Source organism: Ovis canadensis, chromosome 18 (genome assembly GCF_042477335.2).
Source record: "Ovis canadensis isolate MfBH-ARS-UI-01 breed Bighorn chromosome 18, ARS-UI_OviCan_v2, whole genome shotgun sequence".
Classification (NCBI taxonomy): Eukaryota; Metazoa; Chordata; class Mammalia; order Artiodactyla; family Bovidae; genus Ovis; species Ovis canadensis.
The window spans coordinates 36,244,715-36,264,571 of record NC_091262.1 but is presented as its reverse complement, the minus strand read 5'-3'; the positions used below and the strand labels follow the sequence as shown (position 1 = coordinate 36,264,571).

The following is a 19,857-nucleotide window of genomic DNA, read 5'->3' as shown; positions in this document are numbered from 1 at the left end:
ATGTAACTACCTCTGGCTCCTTGCCTGAAAAGCAAGGTAATAATGGAGCCCACCTCATAGGATTGTTACACAGGTTCAATGGCTTGATCTCTTGTCAGGTGCTTAGGACAGTGCCAAGCACATGGAGTTCTTCCATAGACAGACACAAAACCCAGCTGAAATGCTTGTTCGTGAGCTGGCACCCGACTTGGTTGAAAATCCAGGCACATTGTTTTTAGATTCCCTTGCTGATCTTTTGACAATGCCAAGACTGTGTGTCTCCACCAAAGAATAAGAAGCATATAAGACAATAAACCCAAACTCTAGTTTTAAAACTAAATGAAGATGTTTAGAGGTGAATCAACATCAGAAGCAAATGATTAAAATGAGATTTGTAATTAGTATGCCAATTACTCATGTTCTTTCTAAACCTTTAGTCTCAGATGTTTTTTTCCTTAAAGGTTTCCATAAAGGAAAAAACTTCAAGAATTTGCCTCCCAGTAGAGTCAACTCTGGACAACCAAGTTACCCACAGATAAGCCTCCAGACCCTTTTGTGAGACAGTACATGGCACCTGAATAGATGGGGGACTGAGCGAGTCTGAACCCAGTGGGAAGGGTCATGCATTGCCTCTATGGCTGCAGCCTGCTTGCTGAATGGCACGGCAGGCTCCCAGCCACACCCACTGTGAATATGTCCCACAGCTGCTTCCAGTTTCTCTGATGTTTGGGTAACTATACACAACATACAGAGCTACAGATCACGTATCTTCTGAGAAACACAAGGCATTTCTCGAAACTTTCACTGGGGATCTTCTAACAACAGCAGTAATGAATGCAACAAAGAGGCTCACAGCTTTTAATGTGCCAGGCACTGCTCTACACCCTCTGCAGAGATTACTTCATGTAAGTAATCCTTGCAGCAACTCTATGAGGAAGGTACTGTTACTTAACAGAAGAGGAAACAAAGAGGTTAAGTAACCAAGGTCACTGAACTAATCAGTGACAGACCGAGAGCTGAACCAGTCTGCTTCCAGAGCTCACATTCTTAACCATATTAACTACATCTTTTCAGGGATAAATTCTTCCACTGATAGAAATGGCTAATGAGTAGATCTAAGCAGCCTATAATAAAGTTCATATGGGTTTCCAAAATATCTTAAAGGAAAACCCAAGCGAACTTTTTGGCCAACTCAATACTTTTCAAATTGGACTTGAAACTTCAATTTTGCATGGAAAGAGACTTGGGTTATGAATAAGTCCCCAGTGGGATTCTTTGGTGCCAAATGTGTCGTGGTTTTACTGTATTTTACTTCAGCTCTTGATTTATCTGATTTCTGAAGGCAGCAGGCTTGGCAGATTCCTAAATGGTCTGAAATGAGGGCCCTCATAACTACTAGCCATGTCTTCTGTTGACTTGTACTGGCCTAGAAGCTTTTCAAATATTTTTTTCTTAAGTTGCAGGTTCTTGGGAGTTTACTAGATCTTCCAGTAAAAGCAGATTTTTATAAACTCAGTGGGATCATGAATCCATAAAGCTTCTAAATCAGGAGTGGTAGTTTTTGCAAGCTAGGGGTGCTAGTCAAGCTATGGAGAGTGCTTCTATGAAGAGTGTGTCAAATGTCCTCTCACAATGAGAATTCATTTCATAAACAAGTATTTGTTTGCCAAGCAGAAATCACACAACGGTAATTCAGCCTTCTCATTGTCTGCACTGTCTTGTTGCAGTATGATTTCTAGGTCTTCCTGAGGCCAAATGCTCTGAATAGGTAGATGTTACAGCCCAGCTAGGAGCTACGGGTATGTCAGACACATGATTCTCAGGCTATCCCTGTTCTGCTGGTTGGGAGAAACATCCTTCTGACACCTACAGGATCCAGTCCACAGCCTCAGGCTACCTTTACAAATCTGTTGGTGAGGGATGAGCCCAGAGATTTCTGCAAGGCCTGGTGTATGGCTGAAACCACTGCTGCTGCCGTCTGCTCTGCGCTCCACACTGCCTTTCCCAGGACTTGTGCTAGAGTCATGGGCTTCCCTGGTGGCTCAGTCAGTAAAGAATCTGCCTGCAATGCAGGAGACCTGGGTTTAATCCCTGGGTCAGGAAGATCCCCTGGAGAAGGGAATGGCAACCCACTACAGTATTCTTGCCTGGGAAATCCATGGACAGAGCAACCTGGTGGGCTACAGTCCATGGGTTCACAATGAGTCGGACATGACTTGGTGACTAAACCACCACCAACATGTGCTAGAGTCCCAAGTGCCTGTCTTCCAGTTCAGCCTATCTAGCAGGTTTAGTGTGGGGCTGGTCTTAACTGTTACAGATTGAAGCACCTGTTCACCCCAAGCTCTGTCCATCCCAAGGCTCCTGACTGCTGACGCTATGCATGACTAGGCCTTGGCCAAGGGCTTCCTGCTTAGTTCTCTGGTTGTCTCCTGAGACCTCACCAGGTTCAGGTCTTGGCCTCACTCCTACCAGCCTCCTAGCTGGTGACACTCAGTGTTCCTACATCAGGGCCTGGTGTGGGGCAGACCAGGGGACACAGCATGTAGAGGAAGCCAGCCTGGGCAGGCAAAGCACACAGGCAGTGAGTAGATGCTACACCCTGAACAATCTAATCAAGGGACCAGTAAGAGCTGGGGGAGGCCCTCAGTACCCTCTAACTACTGCACACTCCAACATTTAAAAGCTTCCTCAGTCTTTTCAAATCTATTCAGCCCACAAAGCCCAGAGCCCAGGTGTCACTGCCTTCTACCCCCAGCAGGTCCTCTGCCTCATCCATGCCATGTACAAAGCCCTACTCTATGCTGTAGGATGCTGGAGCTTAATTCACTGTTTGCAAGAGGAGAGGGACAGGACAGTGGGGAAGAATATGGGCTCTGGGGCCACATGGGATTCTGAATTCCTCTTCTGCCACTTCGTAATGTTGTGACCTTAAGCAAGTAACAACTAGCCTGAGTTCCACTTGCTTATCTTTAAGTGAGGCTTTAAAAAAAAAAAAAATTGCCGAGACGATACTCTGTTCAGCACACAGTTCCTTCCTCTGAAGCACACGGGGAGACCACATGTATCAGCTTCCTTTGCAGTTGGGTCCATGCCAGGCCTGACTTTTGAAAACATCCCACATGATCTTTGCACAAGCATAAATAAAACTTGAGTAGTTGCTCCTCCAGCAGAGCATACAACCTGCCTTTGCACAAGTAGGTGAGTAGAACACAGCGTGGCTTGCCTTGCATGAAGCAAGGTAATGAGAGCCCAGACTACAACGGAGCTGTTTAAAAAAAAAAAAAAAGAAGTGGCAGATTTGCAGACTTCCATAGTAGTCAAATGGTTGAGACTCTGTGCTTCCAATGCAGGGGGCACAGGTTTGATCCCTGATTCGGGAACTAAGACCCCACATGCTGCATGGCCAAAAGAAAAAAAGTGGTGGGTTTGAGAATTACTCGAGTGGGAACTAACCAGACCTAGTAATGGGCTACAGATAGAGGATGAGGGAGTGGTAAGTGTGAAGAATTACTCCAAGTGTTTAACCTGAGCTGCTAGACACCACAAAGGACTATTTACAAAGATGGGGGAAGTGGAAGAAAAGTGGGCAGGAGCAGGAGTCCTATCTTAGACATAAATCTGAGATGTCAGAGACTCGAGAATTAAATACAGGAATCAAAACAGTCTGAGCTAAAGATAGAAATTTGAAAGCCATCATCTTATAGTGGGTATTAAAAGACATGGAAATAAAGACCCAAAAACCAAGGCCTGAGAAATAGAGTAATTCAGAGGTCTGCAAGGAGGGCAAATACTAGTTCTCTTTCCTTGTGTCCTCCAAGGAAAGGACAGGAACCATGACTGGATACTGCATCAACCTATTTAAGCTCTAATTCCGTAATTAAGAAGCACATCAGATTGGAAAGATTGAGCCCACTGTATTAACCTATAAATGCCATTACCATTCTTAAACTCTGTAAATTCCAGTGTATCTTTTTGCCAGCAGGATTATTTATACCATGGATATCATTAACCATATATGCTGAGAGCTTCCAGATAAACCTCATTATTAGGCCTGCTTGACAAGAGCAAGACAAAGATAATGATTCTAAAAGATGAGTTCATCTGGGGTTTTTTTATTTATGTATTCATGCCAAGTTCCTTCAGTAATGTCCAACTCTGCAACCCAATGGACTGTAGCCCTCCTGGCTCCTCTGTCCATGGGATTCTCCAGGCAAAGAATACTGGAGTGGTTTACCATGCCCTCCTCCAGGCGATATTCCCAATCCAGAGATCAAACCAGCATCTCCTCTACCTCCTGCACTGGCAAGCAGGTTCCTTACCACTAGCGCCACCTGGGAAGCCCATTTTTTAAATTATTATAGGAAAAAAAGTAATTTTCTTCCTTGTTTCTAACATCAGTTGGTTTGATAGGTTATCTTATAAAAACTATGCTTTATATGATGCTTCCATCAATAATTACACTTCCAGTTCCATGAAGTGAGTGTTCACTGAACACCTACTCTAAGCCAGAGGCCTGGCTGAGTAGCAGAAGGGAGGAATGGAATGACAGGCCCTGTTTTCCAGGAGCTGAACTTTGTTAAAAACCAGTTTCCCTGGTCCTGTGTAGGATAGGATAGTGGACTTCCGAAACGTTAAATTCAGACAGACATCTTAAAAATAACAGCTCTCAATTCTCTTTTAGTAACTGTGGTGCTCAGAGACTGTGAAACAGCAGTAGAAAATGGCAGTGCCGCTCGCCGGGTACATGACCTTGAACAAATCATTTAATCCTGCTAGCTCAGTTTCCTCATCTGTATGACTGGATGGCGCACCTACCAGATAGTTAATTTTGAGATTTAAATAATGCAGAAACATATTCTAAAGAACTGTCAAGCAAAGAGGACGACATATCTAATAACTATTTCCTTCTCTAACACACAGGGCAGAGGTATTTTTTTTAGATGCCCAACAATGACAGCCAGCTCTCCAGTAAACAGCATATTCTCAGTACCTGAGCTAGACCTCCAGCATGTATCAGGGTTATATCGGGCATCCAGAAGCATCCAGGAACCACCAAGCCATAAAGTGCAATCACAAAGTAAGGGACAGAATAGAACAGATAGGCCAGCATCTGCACAGAACAGAGAAATAATGCCATCAGTAAATGGCAGTTAACCTAGCCTAATGAAAAGAACACACACACAAAACACTTTCAGCTGAGAAAATGTTAACTCCTCTTTGCTACATGGTATCACATTTTCCTGTTATTAAAGAAAATTAGAAAAACCTTAGGCTTCACAACCACCTGACCTGGATTTTAGGATAAGCAGCAGGATCCTTTAGGTACGGCTCCTGAAATTGCGTATATAATCGGCAGAGCTCAGCTGGGCAATCCAAGGCAATCTAAGAACAAAAATGAGTTCATTACAAGAGACAGTCACATCTGGTCCTTAGGTTTGCTGATAAGGCTAAATGTGCCAAGTTTAGTCACAAGCTGCTTTCTGTGTAACAAAAGCTACTTCAGAAGCTCATCAGTAAAAGGGAGAGAACATAAATATAGATTAAAGAGATCAAGTAGAGGATAACAGTGGAGAAGGAAATGGAAACTAATTCTCTGTACCTGGGGATCTTTCTCATGTTCAGTTTAAACATCTAGGTTTGGCTAACTAAAACACAGCTTGTTTTAAATGATCAGCTTCCCTTTTCCCGGGAATAACTAGCCAACTAGTCCCTGCAGGAAGAATAGTACATTTCTATACCAGATTCATCTTAACTATGCTGAGTCCCCTCTAACCCACTTCCCTGAGGCACCACTCCTGGTGTCCTTAACCATAAATGTTGTCCCACTTAAGTAATACATGAACACGTCAGTGGCGGAATTGGTTAAAATGGATCCCAACCTTAAAGCCCCACCTTCCAAGGGTATACGCTTTACCCATGTTTTTCTCATGTGCACAGGGGCATGGAGATGGCTGTACAAGAAAACAGTTGCAGCTCATTTTTATTGTTGCTGTTTTTCTTTGACTTGAGGAATTACAGCAACCAACCAGATATGGTTATCAGTGTTCTGGTCTGAGCAAAGCCTCTGCCCTGCTTTCTCCTTTACATCCTTTCCCTAGGCCACTCCTACCAGCTGACTCTGTTCCAGGAAGTTTTTGACGATCCACAGAGGGAGACAGCGCTGAGGACTACTCACCCTGACCTACCAGTCGTACAGGCCCCTTACAGCCCTAGGACCCCAAAATAATGAATCAGGTGCACCAGTTTACATTTAGCATTCTGCCCCCAACTGCTATGCAATGCCAGCAGGCTTAGAACAGTAATTGTCATTGCAGCTGAATATAATTAACCATATAATTCTGGCTGCTCAAATTTATTGCTACTGAGGATAAACCATGAAACTGGGATACTCTGAAGGACCCTTAAATAGAGCAGTCACTTACTGAGTACTTTTTAGGTATAAGGCTCTCTGCAAGTGTCTGATGTGTCATCATTTAATCTTCAAACAATACTCTAAGGTAGGTACTCTTATTTTATAGAGGAAGAAACTGAGGATCAGAGAGGTTAAGTGATGTTTCTGAGACCACACAGCCAGGAAACAGCCAGGAGTCTGACAGCTTCCTCTGATAGCCTGTCCTCAATCCCATCTCCCTGCTCCTGAGAACACATGGATGCTCTATGCCAGCTTGATTAGAGTCTTAAGTCACCACCCTTAACAAAGAGATTTCAAACAGAAACATCAAACAAATGAAAAGAATGAGAGGAATGGCTAATTTTTCAGGAGCCTTAAAGATTAATTGGTGGAGAGCTTGATCTGAGGACCTCAAGAAGATGGCATGAAACAGCCCAGAAGGGACCACACTTTGGGAGGAGAGGTTTGGGGGGAGGGTAGGAGGGTAGGAGGGTAGCAGGAAGCAGGTCCAGGCCTCTAGGCTCTAATTTGTTGTTCAGTTGCTCAGTCACATCTGACATTTTTGCAACCCCGTGGACTGTAGCCCTCTGGGCTCCTCTGTCCATGGGATTTCCCAGGCAAGAATACTGGACTAGGTTGTCATTTTCTTCTCCACCAGGCTCTAATAGGAAGTATGTTTTGTTAGTGCCATGGAAAATCTGATTTTAAAGTTTTTTTTTATGTTATTGTGGCCCCTTATGCTTACCAAGCCTCTAAACACGCAAAATCCAGTCGCCAGAAGGAGACATAAAACCAACATTAAATCAAAAGGTCTTCTCAGCAGGTCTTTTGCTTGGACCTCTTGAATGACCTAAAATAGAGTTGGTAACTGATGAGGTGCCAAAGAATAATCTGAGATCTACTGAAACAAAGATACCGTGATAAGAGAATTTCCAAGATTCAAAACCACTAACAAGGTAATTTAGGAAAATAATTCCTCTCCCCAAGTCTCAGTTGCTCATCAGTGAAATGAGGAGATTGGGCCTAGTGATCTTGAAGGGCCCTTCTGCTTCTATGAGGCCATATTTTTTTAATAGCATTTTTATGATCTTAAGTGTAAAATATACTCATCTTTAAAATAAACCAGTAACCCATCATACTACTATTAACACTTGTTGTATTTTCCAGTCACAAATACATAGTTATATATAATACTACATGTGTGAGTATATATAATTTTGGTTTTTTGCCTTTCACTACCTATAAGTACTTAACCATATTGTTAAAAGTTCCATTGTTGGATATTTAGGCATTTTCACTGTTTATACTTAATGCAATGACAAGCAACTTTGTACATAAATCTTTGACAGAATCTCTGATGATTTTCTTAGGATACAGCCCTCAAAGTAGAATTACTAAGGTTAAAAAGTTAAACTTGTTAACGTTGATAACATTGCCAAGTGGCTTTGCAGAGTGACTCAGAATTTGTATTCGTATCAGCAATGTATGACGGCCTATTTCTCCCTGGCCATCACTGTGTTTTAACATTTTTTAAAAAAATTAATAGTCTGTGTGTCTTACAACATGAACAGTACAGATATGCTAGCCTGGAGCCATCAGCATCAGTGAAGCAAGGAGGAAGGCTATGGTTTGCTGTTGTTTAGTCACTAAGTTGTGTCTGACTCTTTGTGACCGCGTGGACTGTAGCCCACCAGGCTCCTCTGTCCACGGGATTCTCCAGGCAGGAATACTGGAGTGGGTTGCCATTTCCTCCTCCAGGGAATTTTCCTGACCCAAGAATCAAACCTACATCTCCTGCATTGTAGGCAGATTCTTTGCCACTGAACCACTGGGGAAGCCTTTAAGGATATGGTTACTGTCTGCTTGTTTTTTTAACAACCACCTTATTCCTCCAAAGGGTATAAGGGGGCACCACTTATCAATGTCCCAAGCTGAGTTTACATAGCATGTGTCCAAACATTCACAAATGAAGTGTTTGTAAATTAAAATGTATTTTAATGAATTCTATTGTAAGTCTTTTTATAAAATGAAAAATCATGTTCTGATTATCTCTAGTAACTCATATTTTCATGTATCAATTTTGCTTAAGGATCTAATACCTATGAAAGGAAGAGGAACTTAGAAAGGTGTCACTAGCTTAGAACTGAAGACCTTAACAGAGTACCTGCTGGGCCAGTATTGTTTCACCTTGACCACCTTGGCTGTGACTGGAAGGGAGGTATCTCAGAAGATGTCCTGCAGCCAGTCTCCATGTGCCTGGATCTCCTGGTAATCAGACCCTCTGACTGTGTGCTACCTGGAACAGCAGTCTCTCTCCAGCCTCCCTCTGGGGCAGTAGTGCATAGATAGCGCTGAAAGAGGTGCCCAGGTGCTCAAACTCCAGGCCATTAGCAGCCCCCAGATAAACTTCACATGCTGGGCAATAATGCGAAATCTAATGGGAAGAGCCAGTGTAACCTGTGGCACCGGAAGTTCCAAAAAGCATGGCCCAGCCAATCAAAGCAGATCTAATCACACAGAAGCAGACCATTCTAGCCGCCATAATAAGGTGTGAACCACTGCTGCAGAATCAACATAGTCATGCTGACTGACTGCCCCGAAGGCTACAGTCCCTGGAGGCCTGGTCTAGTCCAATAGCTGGTGGATACAAGTGACCTCTGAGTTTGAGAACAGGTTTACATTTAAATTAATAAAATCACCTTTGAGGGATAATTATAATTTTCTGATGGCTGGTTATAGATTCTGAAACCAGCCCAGACAGGAAGACAAGTATATGGTATGCTTAAGAAAAAGGCAGGGCAAATACGTGTTCCATATTTCCCTATTTAAAAGAAAGAAAAAGGAAAATGTCAAAAGTTTACCAAAAGTATATCCACATACATGTAACATGTAGGATCCCTCCCCATCTCAAGTCATCTAAAATCCTAATATGGACCAGACAGTATTTTAAATGAGACCAGAAGCATAGGTTAATTTAAAACTATTAGGTATTTGTTAACAGGTATGCCTTATTTACAGTACTTTAAAAGTAGACTTAATATAATATCCTGATTTCTGGCACACATAAATAACTTTTATATATCAGCTTTCAAGAATCTTAATTTTCAAGTATATTTATCATGTGCCCACTGTGTGTCGAGTTAAATATAATACAGAGATGTAAGAAATATTTTCATACTGAATGTAGTGACAAACCCAATATTTACCCCACTAGATCTTTCTAGAAGTCATGAATCACTGATATTAGTCTAGTTGTTCAGTGTACACTTTTGAAAATTGCTCAACAGCATTTCTTAAAAGGAAAGTTGGAAGGGAAAAGAAGTAACTGCAAAACAGCTCTTTGGTAAACCTGGAATTTTCTTGGTTCTATCACAACCAAAATAGCTTCCCTATTTAAAAATTATTCCCATTGTTTCAGAAAAGAAAAGTGAATTTTAAGATAAAGTTTCTTACCGACAATGTTTCCTGGCACAAAAACAACAATGCTCATAATAATAGATCCGACCCAATATAGGCCAATGGTTCTATAACTTTCCCTGTAATGAAAAAAATCCTGACTTAGCACACTTGTTTTAGAATACTGTTAGTATAAGATGCTCCACAATTGATCTCTGTTGTAACTAGTAAAGTACGTGAATCGAAAATGTACTGAATCAAGAGTAATAAACCCAGTACAAGGAACCCTGGTGACTGAACAAATTGCATTTCCCTATGTGATGAGCTTTAGAATCCTCTTTATGTCCTTTTGCATAGGAAATTATGATTACTACACCAGTCTTCTGTTCAACCACACTATGGTCATCACTTTCGAAGGAGGCCTGCATTTCACTATTATTTGTGAAACTCATAGCATGAAAGGGAAAAGAAGGTTCAAAGAAGAAAATTTGATCCGTTTTAAAAATCATTTTAAGTATGAGTAGTAGGATGCTAATAAATGGACTTTCCCAGGTATTACAGAATTTCAGTCAAAGTCCCAAAGATAAATACAATAAGTGACACATAATCCATGTTCGGAAGGAGCTGCTAGACACATACCTCTAATCTTAACAGGTGATGTTGGCAAAAAGTTTCTGCAACCGATAAGTGACAACCCAAGATGGTTAGATCGCATCACAGACTCAATAGACATGAGTCTAAGCAAACTCCAGGAGATGGTGAAGGCCAAGGAAGCCTGGTGTGCTGCAGTCTGTGGCATCACAGAGTCAGACGCGACTTAGGGACCGAATAACAAGTGACAGCCCACCTCCATAAGGGACTCAGAGAAATTTTAAAAGGGATTCTCTATCGGGATAGAGAAGTGAAGAATACTGTGTGCTTTCTGCCCTGCCCTACCCGCCAAGCCCAATGTATCAGATCCCAGGAGGCCCATTCACGATGACTGGGACTGTCAGCAGGGGGCAAATCAGAATCTTCTTCCCCAACAGGACCACAGAAATGCTGGCCCACTCCTGGCAGGAGGCAGAGCCTGAGCATTCTCGGCAACACCTGCTGTGTTCCCTGGAGCTTGGGAACATTCATGAAGAGATGGGCGAGAGCCTGGAAAAGTCCAGAAATTAGCTGGGACTATCTTGGGAGTGGACAACTGGGGGCTGGAGAGAGGCACAGGACAGTTGGTCAAGCTGAATTTCAACCTTGTGAGAAGCAAGAATGTGAGACTTTAACCTGGAGCCAAAGGCAGGCCTGGGAAGGTAGGTGGACTTGAGACATCTTTAAAGGACTCCACCTCAAGGGTATACCTTCTGGGTTATAGGGGTTCCAGCAGAAAGAAGCTGTGGGTGTACCCCATGGGCAGAAGAGTCGCACAATTTCAGTCCATAAGAGCATTGCTCATGTCAGGGATCAGGGTAGTGCAGAGGCACCTATGGTGCGTGTGTCTTTAAGTCACTTCAGTCGTGTCCGACTCTTTGCAGCCCTATCGACTGTACCCTGCCAGGCTTCTCTGTCCATGAGATTTCCCAGGCCAGAATCCTAGAGTGGGTTGCCATGCCCTCCTCTAGGGGATCTTCCCAACCCAGGGATCGAACCCATGTCTCTTATGTCTCCTGCATTGGCAGGTGGGTTCTTTACCACTAGTGCCACCTGGGAAGCCTGGTTTCTATGGCTGGGGTCTCCAAAGACCCCACACATGCGCCCCACAAGGCAGAGCCAGCATACCACCTGGCTCCCAATACCCAGAAAAGAGCACTGGTCATGTAAGACTGTGCTCCTCTTCCTTAATTCCACATACACACACATGCTCCCAGAGGAGTGAGCTGAGAAGTAATAAAAGGACTGAGCATGTACCCCAGCCTCAGTGCAGACCTCTCAGTCTCAGGGCTAAACCTGAGCTGGAGGGAGAGAGAGAGCTCTGAACTGAAAGGAGTCTGAAGTTTTGAATTACAATGGGCTTTTACTCCTGGAAATGAAAACATTAAGGGGTCTGCCAGAACTGTCCATCGTGGCAAAAAAAGTGTGTTAGTCACTCAGTCATATCTGACTCCTTGCAACCCCACGGACTGTAGCCTACCAGGCTCCTCTGTCCATGGAATTTCCCAGGCAAGAATACTGGAGTGGGAAGCCATTCCTTCCTCCAGGGGATCTTCCTGACCCAGGGATCAAACCTGGGTCTCCTTCATTGCAGGTAAATCCTTTACCATTTGAGCCACCAGGGAAGCCAGAGGGGCAGTCCAAAGGCATATGTTCAAAAGGGAGTAAGTGATGCAAAGAAAAACAGCCACGTCTCACTTGGTTCCATAGAGCCTGTACTCATGTCCGTGTGCCCCTCTCTATGTATCTGCCTCTCTATGTATCTGCCTCTGTACATCCCTGTTCCTTACACACTCGCCTATCAGTTGCTAAGGTGACCCAGGCACACCCACCAGGTTAGCCGACTTACTCCCAGGCTATGGCTGCCACCATCACCAGATACATCAAATAATGAGCAGAGCCGTCCCAGTAGCAGATCATATGTCCATAGGCCGTGTTCAGATACGGTTCACCCTGAGGAAAGCATAAGAGGTCCACTGTAGATAAAACTCAAACATTTCAAAGCAAAATACAAGACCAGTATTGCATGTAAAATAAAACAGCAGAACTAACATGTTCGTCTGCTGAACTGAAACTATTCGGAATCCGAGACAATTACAAAATTGGTAGCAACATGAAAATATACATGTTTTATATACATATATATGTATACAAATATATAGGACAAGGAAGCCTGGCAGGCTGTAGTCCAGACAAAGAGTCAGACAGGACTTAGTGACTGAACAACAGCAATGAAAATAATACAAGTACCCTGGAGCCGCCGAAACTAGGGTCTGCCGCAGCAGGTGGAATGAGTCTGTGCCTGTCTTATGCTTGGTCTACACAGGTGGGTTGTTGTTCAGTCACTAAGTCGAGTCTGACTCTTTGTGACCCCATGGACGGTAGCCTACCAGGCTCCTCTGTCCATGGGGTTCTCCAGGCAAGGATATTGGAGTGGGTAGCCATCCCCCTCTCTAGGAGATGTTCCTGACCCAGCGATCGAACCCACATCTGCACTGACAGATGGATTCTGTCAGTGTGTACAGTGATGCAAAACAAATGGTATCACAAGCAATCCTGCCCTTGTGGCAAACTCACTGAGGCCAAGTCCAGTCTGTGACTAAAGGTGTTTATCTCTGGCCAGGCAGGGTGGCCAGGGGAGACCCTGCTGATCAGAGTCACTTGGCTGACCTTCAAAATTCATGCTGACCCAGCAGTGTGCTGGGCTGCGTGTAAGGAAGGCAGGGCTTTCCCCTGCCGCTATCCCCAATGCAGGCATGGACGGGCTTCACACCCTGCCCCTCATTCAACCTTCCGAGCAGCACCATGGGATAGATACAAGTGACCCCATTTTACAGATGAGCAAACAGAGGTTCCAAGAGGTTACCTGACCTGCCTAAGGTCACATGGCTAATTCCTAGCAGAAGCTGTACTACCAAGAAGAGCTGTGGGCTTCCCGGGTGCCTCATTGGTAAAGAATCCACCTGCCAATGCAGGAGATACAGGTTAGATCCCTGGGTCAGGAAGATTCCCTGAGAAGGGAATGGAAATCCACTTTAGTAGTCTTGCCTAGAGAATTTCACGGACAGAGGAACCTGGTGGGCTATAGTCCATGGGAGTCACAAAAGAGTTGGATATGACTGGGCAACTAAACAAGAAAAAGAGGAAGAAATATACTTCCAAGAAATTTTAACTTTTATAAACACAGATTATACGATGAGCCATTAATACACTTCCTTGTCCCAGGTGCTTTGCGTTTGCAGGCCACTACTTGAAAGCCACTGCCGAACCTGCCTGGGTGCAGTGTCATTCTGGTTCCTCCCCACCCCCTGTCTTCCCTTCTCCCATACCTGTGCTCTCCTGCCTTGTTTCAGATGTCTTCCTAAGATGCCTTAAGACCTTGCCACAATAAGGAAGAGTGCAGATCAACCAGCCCGTCAATCAGCCAACCAAGCAGGGGATTTTCTGAGCTTCCCTGGGGCAACGACTGCCTGTCATCTTGCCTCACACAAATCATGTGATTATCACGGGGCAGGGGGTGGGGCGGAGGGAGGGAGGAAACAACATACAAGTCAGACTTTAATACTCACGCCCAGCCCACATCTTTTCTCTCTGACGTGCTTTGATCGAACAATACCATCCAAGGTCATGTTGTTTTGGAGGGGTTTTTTTGGCCATCCCACATGGCAAGTGGGATCTTAGTTCCCCTACCAGGGATGGAACCTAGGCCCCTGGCAGTGAAAGCATGGAGTCTTAGCCACATGACCGCCAGGGAAGTCCATCCAAGTTCATGGTTTTCACCATGCGTGCCTACACATCTGGTTCTCTGAGCCATGCTGGCCTCACCCAGTGGCTTGCTGAGCATCTTCCACTGGATGGGTCCAGAGACCCTTCAAGCCCACCTCACCTCCTTTAACTCATCACCTTGTCCCCTCAACTGAGCCCCACTTGGCCTATGTTCATGGAGACGCCACTCAGCTCGCCCAGGTCAGAACCACAGGGTCGTTGTTCACTCCTCCTTCTCTTACGCAGTCTGCTGGCAGGTCCCACTGATCTGTCTCTATGATGTCAACCCCAGGCAATACTCCTTCTTGTCACAGCCTCATTCGAGCCCTTGGCACCCCTCACTGGGCCTTTCCTACGTGGTCGTCCCACCTCTCTCCTCTCCTTCCGATTCAACACACCCCTGCCCTAGCTCTGGACATGTCATTCTTCGGCTCAGAAACCTCGCAAAGCTGGTGGCGACTAAAAGACCAAGCCCTACCTCCTCTTCTCTGGCAGCCAGGTCCCCCAGCCTGGCCCTGCACCCCTCCCACAGTTGCACCTCAGCCCCCTCCTCATCCCCCTTTCACCACCCTCACTAGCTCAAACTCCAGGCCCTCTTGGCAGCTACCTCCTTCCTAAACCCTCCTCGCTGTGGGCTCTGTGGCCCTGCACTCCCTGGGTATTTCTGCCTCTTTTTAAAACATAGGTATTCTTTTCTGTTGTTGTTGTTTGCTCACTGGGTCTTCGTTGCTGCAGATGGGGTTTCTCTAGTTGCAGAGAATGGGGGCTACTCTCTAGTTGCGGTGCACAGGCTTCTCTTTGTGGTGTCTTCTCTTGCTGTGGAGCATGGGTTCTAGAGCGTGCAGGCTCAGTAGTTTGAGCACAAGGACGCAGTAGTCATACCCCGCAGCTTCTAGACCACGGGCTCAGCAGTGGCACACGGGCTTAGTTGCCCCACGACATGTGAAATCTTCCCAGACCAGGGATCAAACCTACATCCCCTGCATTGGTAGTCAGATTCTCGACCACTGGACTACCTGGGAAGCCCTCCTTCTGTGTTTGTGCCTGCCCCTCCCAGGCCACTTCAGAGGCTCCTGATCTTCTGGCCAAGGTCTCCAAAGTTCCACCCTCGGCCCTCCTCTCTACCTTCTCCTCTCTTCTCAGACCTTCAGGTGCCAACTCTCCTGAGATGGTCCCCTTATGTCTTTCCCGAGCTCAACACCTGCAAAGCCGTGCCTGCTGGGCCACCTGCCAGGATGTCCCTTACCCATCTGAAACTCCTCACATCCCCAGATGAACTCATCATCATCCCTGCCTGGCAGTGGGGAGCCCCATGCTGTTTCTTATCTCGAAGCCTCTGCCCACACTGTCTCTTCTCCTTGGAGTCTCTCCACCCTCAAGTCTATCTGGAAAATGTGTGTCATCCACTGCCATTGCCATTTTTTTAAAAGACTAGGGCAGGGCTTCCCTGGTGGCTCAGTAGTAAAAGAAAAATAAGCCACCTGCCAATGCAGGAGACACGGGTTCCATCCTTGGTCTGGGAAGATCCCACATGCCCGTGCACCACGACTACTGAGCCTGCTCTCGAGCCCGGGAGCTGCAACAAGTGAAGCCCTAGAGCCCATGCTCCACAACAAGAGAAGACCCTGCAATGAGACACCCAGGCGGGCCACAACTAGAGAGTAGCCCCGGCTCTCTGCAACTAGAGAAAAGCCTGTGCAGCAAAGAAGACCCAGCACAACCAAAATTAAATTAAAAAAAAATTTTTTTAAGCTAGGGAAGCGCCACGGAGGGCCCCCTTAAGTGCTCCCAGAGTCAGGATGGCATCTTAGCCCTTATTTTCCCCATTGGCCCCAGCTCATCCCTGAGACCTACTCATTCCAGCCGCTCAAATTCTCCGAAGGTCATCCCTCCTCTCCACCGTGCATGCTTGGCCTCCATCTGGGTCACCTTCATGCCCTCACTGGCCCTGCAGGACACCTCCTGGCTGGTGTCCTAGCTCACAGCACTGACCCTTCCCTTCAAGCCCATCCTTCTCTGAGCTGACTGCACTGTCCCCTTACTTAACATCTTCCCTCACACAAGGGACAAAACCCAAACTCCCTTGGCTTGCACTCGAAGCTCCCCATTACCTGAAACATGAATGATGACTACACTGCTCCTTATTTCCTATGTGACCTGGAGCATGTTATTTAACCTCTCTGGGGCTAGATTCATCACACCGTCATATAAGGAAAGAGGACCAGCTCTGCCAGGTGCCAGGTAGATTGATAATGCTGTGATGAGGGGCAGAGCGTGTATTCATCATCACAATCAAATGGCTTTATTAACTGACTCCGTGCTTGGCAGTTTACACATTTAGGACTGACTGACTTGGGTTTTCTTAAGGAGTAATGCATTGATAACAAGATACACAGATACTGAATTCATTTAAAGACCTCTGCTGCTGCTGCTGCTACTAAGTCGCTTCAGTCGTGTCCGACTCTTTGCAACCTCATGGACTGTAGCCCACCAGGCTCCTCTGTCCACGGGATTCTCCAGGTAAGAATACTGGAGTGGGTCACCATTTACTCTGCCAGGGGATCTTCCCCACTCAGGCAGTGAGCCCTCGTATTTTACGAGGGGGGTATTTTACGAGCTGGGTTCTTTACCACTAGCGCCACCTGAGAAGCCTTAAAGTACCCCACTTATTGTAAACACAAGTAGAGGAGGAAGGTGGTGAGTCAGGTGTGAAGACAGAGTTGTTAAGACCCAACACTGAGGAGAGCTGCCTCCCGCAGTCTAATCCTAAGTTTCCGCTTTACTTTCCACATAACTGAGTGTCCTGTGTCCACGGCAGTCAGTGAAATACCACGTGCCGTGCCTTCTTACATGACATGAAAGAATTTCCAGCTAGAGCAATACTGCTGGAGTCACCGACCCTTCAGTTCGCATGGTGGCGCGTGGTGCATGGTGCACGTGGTGGCTGAGTGCCCCCGTACCTCTCTCAGGTAGTGCGTCATGAACCCGTCGATGATCCCATCTTGTTCCAGTCCAATGATGAGGTTTACGACGCTGGTAAATCCAAACACCGCATACACTAGAGCAGAGAAAGCAACAGTTCAGAAAGCCGCAGCTCAGGGGGCAAAGCCTAAGAGCTTGGCGTCCACCAGTAATGATTTCTTTTTTACTTTTATTTATTCGGCGGTGCTAGGTCTTAGCTGAGGCATGTGGGATTCTAGTTCCCACATGCCAGGGATTGAACTCCAGGACCCCTGAAGTGGGAGCTTGGAGTGTTAGCCACTGGACCACTGGGGAAGTCCTCAGTAATGGTTTCTTGTCATGTTTTCCAGAAGACTCTATAGATGCCATCAACACAGACTCACAGAATGTACCTCCCATGCACACAGCTGGAGCCACCCACCAGTGTCATGAACCTGCAAGAGGACACCCATTGGGAGGAGTGCATGACAAGGTCCCAGGGGATTCTACCAGGCTGCCCAACTCCCCTCCTCCACTTCCTACACGTTGCTGCCAAGGCCACATCTGCATTCCAGCTGGGCGGCAGGAACAAAACCATTCCCCTGTGGCCCAGGGAGCACAGAGGTGGCCATTGACCCAAAGAGATCATTCATATCAATGGTTACCAGGTGGCCCGACTCAGAGTGTATCCAACATGCTTGCCTTACCCCACACTGGAGATCCTATGGACAAACAGTGGTTGATGTGAAAGTAACGGCTGTTTTAGGAAGGAAGGCTAGTGATTTTTAGAAAACTGGATATGAGGTGGAACCATTGAATATTAAAGAGGGAAAGCCACAGCATCTTAGAGAATCTCACTAGGGCTGTGGGAAGCTCCTCAGTGGGCTGAAAACTACCAGCAACAACTACCAGCTGAAAACTACCAGCTAAGGAATAATACTTTTTAAACAGTGAGTGATCAAATTTAGCATGTGGCGGTTTGTCAATAAAGCTTTCTGTTCAAATCATAACAAATCTGCATCAAACTGTGTGATGGGCATGGATGGTAAAAAAAAATCTGGTGGTGGGACTTCCCTGGTGGTCCAGTGGTTAAGATTCTGTGCTCCCAATGCAGGGGCCATCGGTTCCATCTCTGGTCGGGGAACTAAGATCCCACACACTGCATGGCACACCCCAAAAGAAAGAAATTTTTAAAAAAATTTAATGGTGAATATAAAAGCAGCTGTGAAACAAGAAAATACCCAGGAAGGCGGGCAAGGTTAACTCATAGAGCAGAGAAGCCAGCCTTGCCCCACGTCTGCAACCAGGAGTGCAGTGTTTACACTTTCCCCAGGAAGAGCAAGAGGCCCACACGTGCCCTGCCTCCCCATGCCTCTGTGCAGCCCTTTGGTCCAGATCTCACTGACAGTGATGAGCCATTAGGTGATCAGCCATTGCGTGTCTCCCAGAAGAGGAAGCCTTCAGCAACTGATCATTCAGCTTTTCTACCGACAATCGCTGATGCCAACAGAAGGGTCAGGCTCTGGGTCACCGATGACAAGGACAGTCCCTGCCCTCCAGTCGGGGCTGCACTGACTGACATGAGGACAGAGGGCTGAGGGAGAGGAGGGTACTCAGCCCTGAGGAGCCTGGAGAAACACGAGTGCAGCTGAGCAAGGGCTCCACGGAGCACAAAGGAAGGGGAAGGAAGCCGGCAGCAGGAGGCCAGTCTGCAAACGTGGGCAGAGGCCAGACCAGCGGCAGGGGACTGGAGGCAGAAAGAGGACATGGATTCAGACAGGCCCAGCTCATCGGCTGACTGGCTGTCAGGGCTTAGGTAAGTTTCATTTCTCTAAGCTTCAGAGTTTTTTATATGCAAACTGGGAGCAATCTGGGGCATCAGTGCTGTCTCACTGGCTGTAACCTTGACCCTATTTCTCAGCACCTCTGAGCCAGATTCTTCGTGTGTGCAGGGAGGATACTTTTGTGAAAGAAAGAAAGTAAAAGTGTTAGTTGCTCAGTGTCTGACTGTGATCTCATGGACTGTATCTGCCAGGCCCCTCTGTCCATGGAATTCTCCAGGCCAGCATACTGGAGTAGGTAGCCATTCCTTTACTCTAGGGGATCTTCCTGATCCAGGGATCAAACCCAGGTCTCCTGCATTGCAGGCAGATTCTTTACCATATGAGCCACTAGGAAAGCCCTGTTTGTTGTGAGGATTAACTAAAATGATAATGCTAATGTGCTCAGAGTCATACTAGGCACACCACAGGTGCTCAATCAGTGGTGTTTTCATTTATTTAAGATACGTGCGTATTTGCCAGGCAGTGGTTCAAGTACTTTACAAACAGTATCTTATTTAATGTTTGTACCAACCCTCCACAGCAAGTACTATTATTTTCCACATTGTACAAATGAGCATACTGAGGCACCAGAAACCGCTAAGCTCAAAGCCAAATGGAAGGGGCTGCACATAGCTGGCTGAAGGCTGAAAGCCAGGAGGGAGCTGGTACAATAGCCGCGGTCAGAGGTGAGAGCATGGCTCAGGGCAGAGATGAGGAACAGAGGGGTGTCCTGCCTGGGTCCCAGCTGGGACAGGGTGGGGTCCACTGCTATCGAGAGTCCTTCCCTTAGAGGGAAGCAGGGCTGCGTCTTACGGAAATACCCTCGCACTTCGCATCGCCTTACCAGTTGGCTCAGAGTATTCACAGCCACAGTGAAAAACAGAGTCCCACATGTTGTGCTCTGAGGCGGACACAAGGGCCCCCTCCCAT

The 19,857-nt window shown here is 46.3% G+C and overlaps 1 protein-coding gene across 4 annotated transcripts in view; it reads right to left on the bottom strand.

Annotated features, from left to right (window-relative positions):
• The window catches only part of TM6SF1 (transmembrane 6 superfamily member 1), a 30,652-nt gene that overhangs the window by 4,104 nt on the left and 6,691 nt on the right, over positions 1–19,857 (bottom strand). For 3 of the 4 annotated variants that reach the window (XM_069558959.1, XM_069558961.1, XM_069558962.1), the window contains 7 exons: positions 17,125–17,222; positions 12,249–12,352; positions 9,827–9,909; positions 9,073–9,194; positions 7,119–7,223; positions 5,272–5,364; positions 4,973–5,092 (listed from right to left, as the gene is read on the bottom strand). In XM_069558959.1, coding sequence (XP_069415060.1) covers positions 4,973–5,092; positions 5,272–5,364; positions 7,119–7,223; positions 9,073–9,194; positions 9,827–9,909; positions 12,249–12,352; positions 17,125–17,222 — 725 coding nt within the window. The remainder of the gene's footprint in view (positions 1–4,972; positions 5,093–5,271; positions 5,365–7,118; positions 7,224–9,072; positions 9,195–9,826; positions 9,910–12,248; positions 12,353–17,124; positions 17,223–19,857) is intronic. The other variant, XM_069558960.1, reaches the window with a different exon arrangement.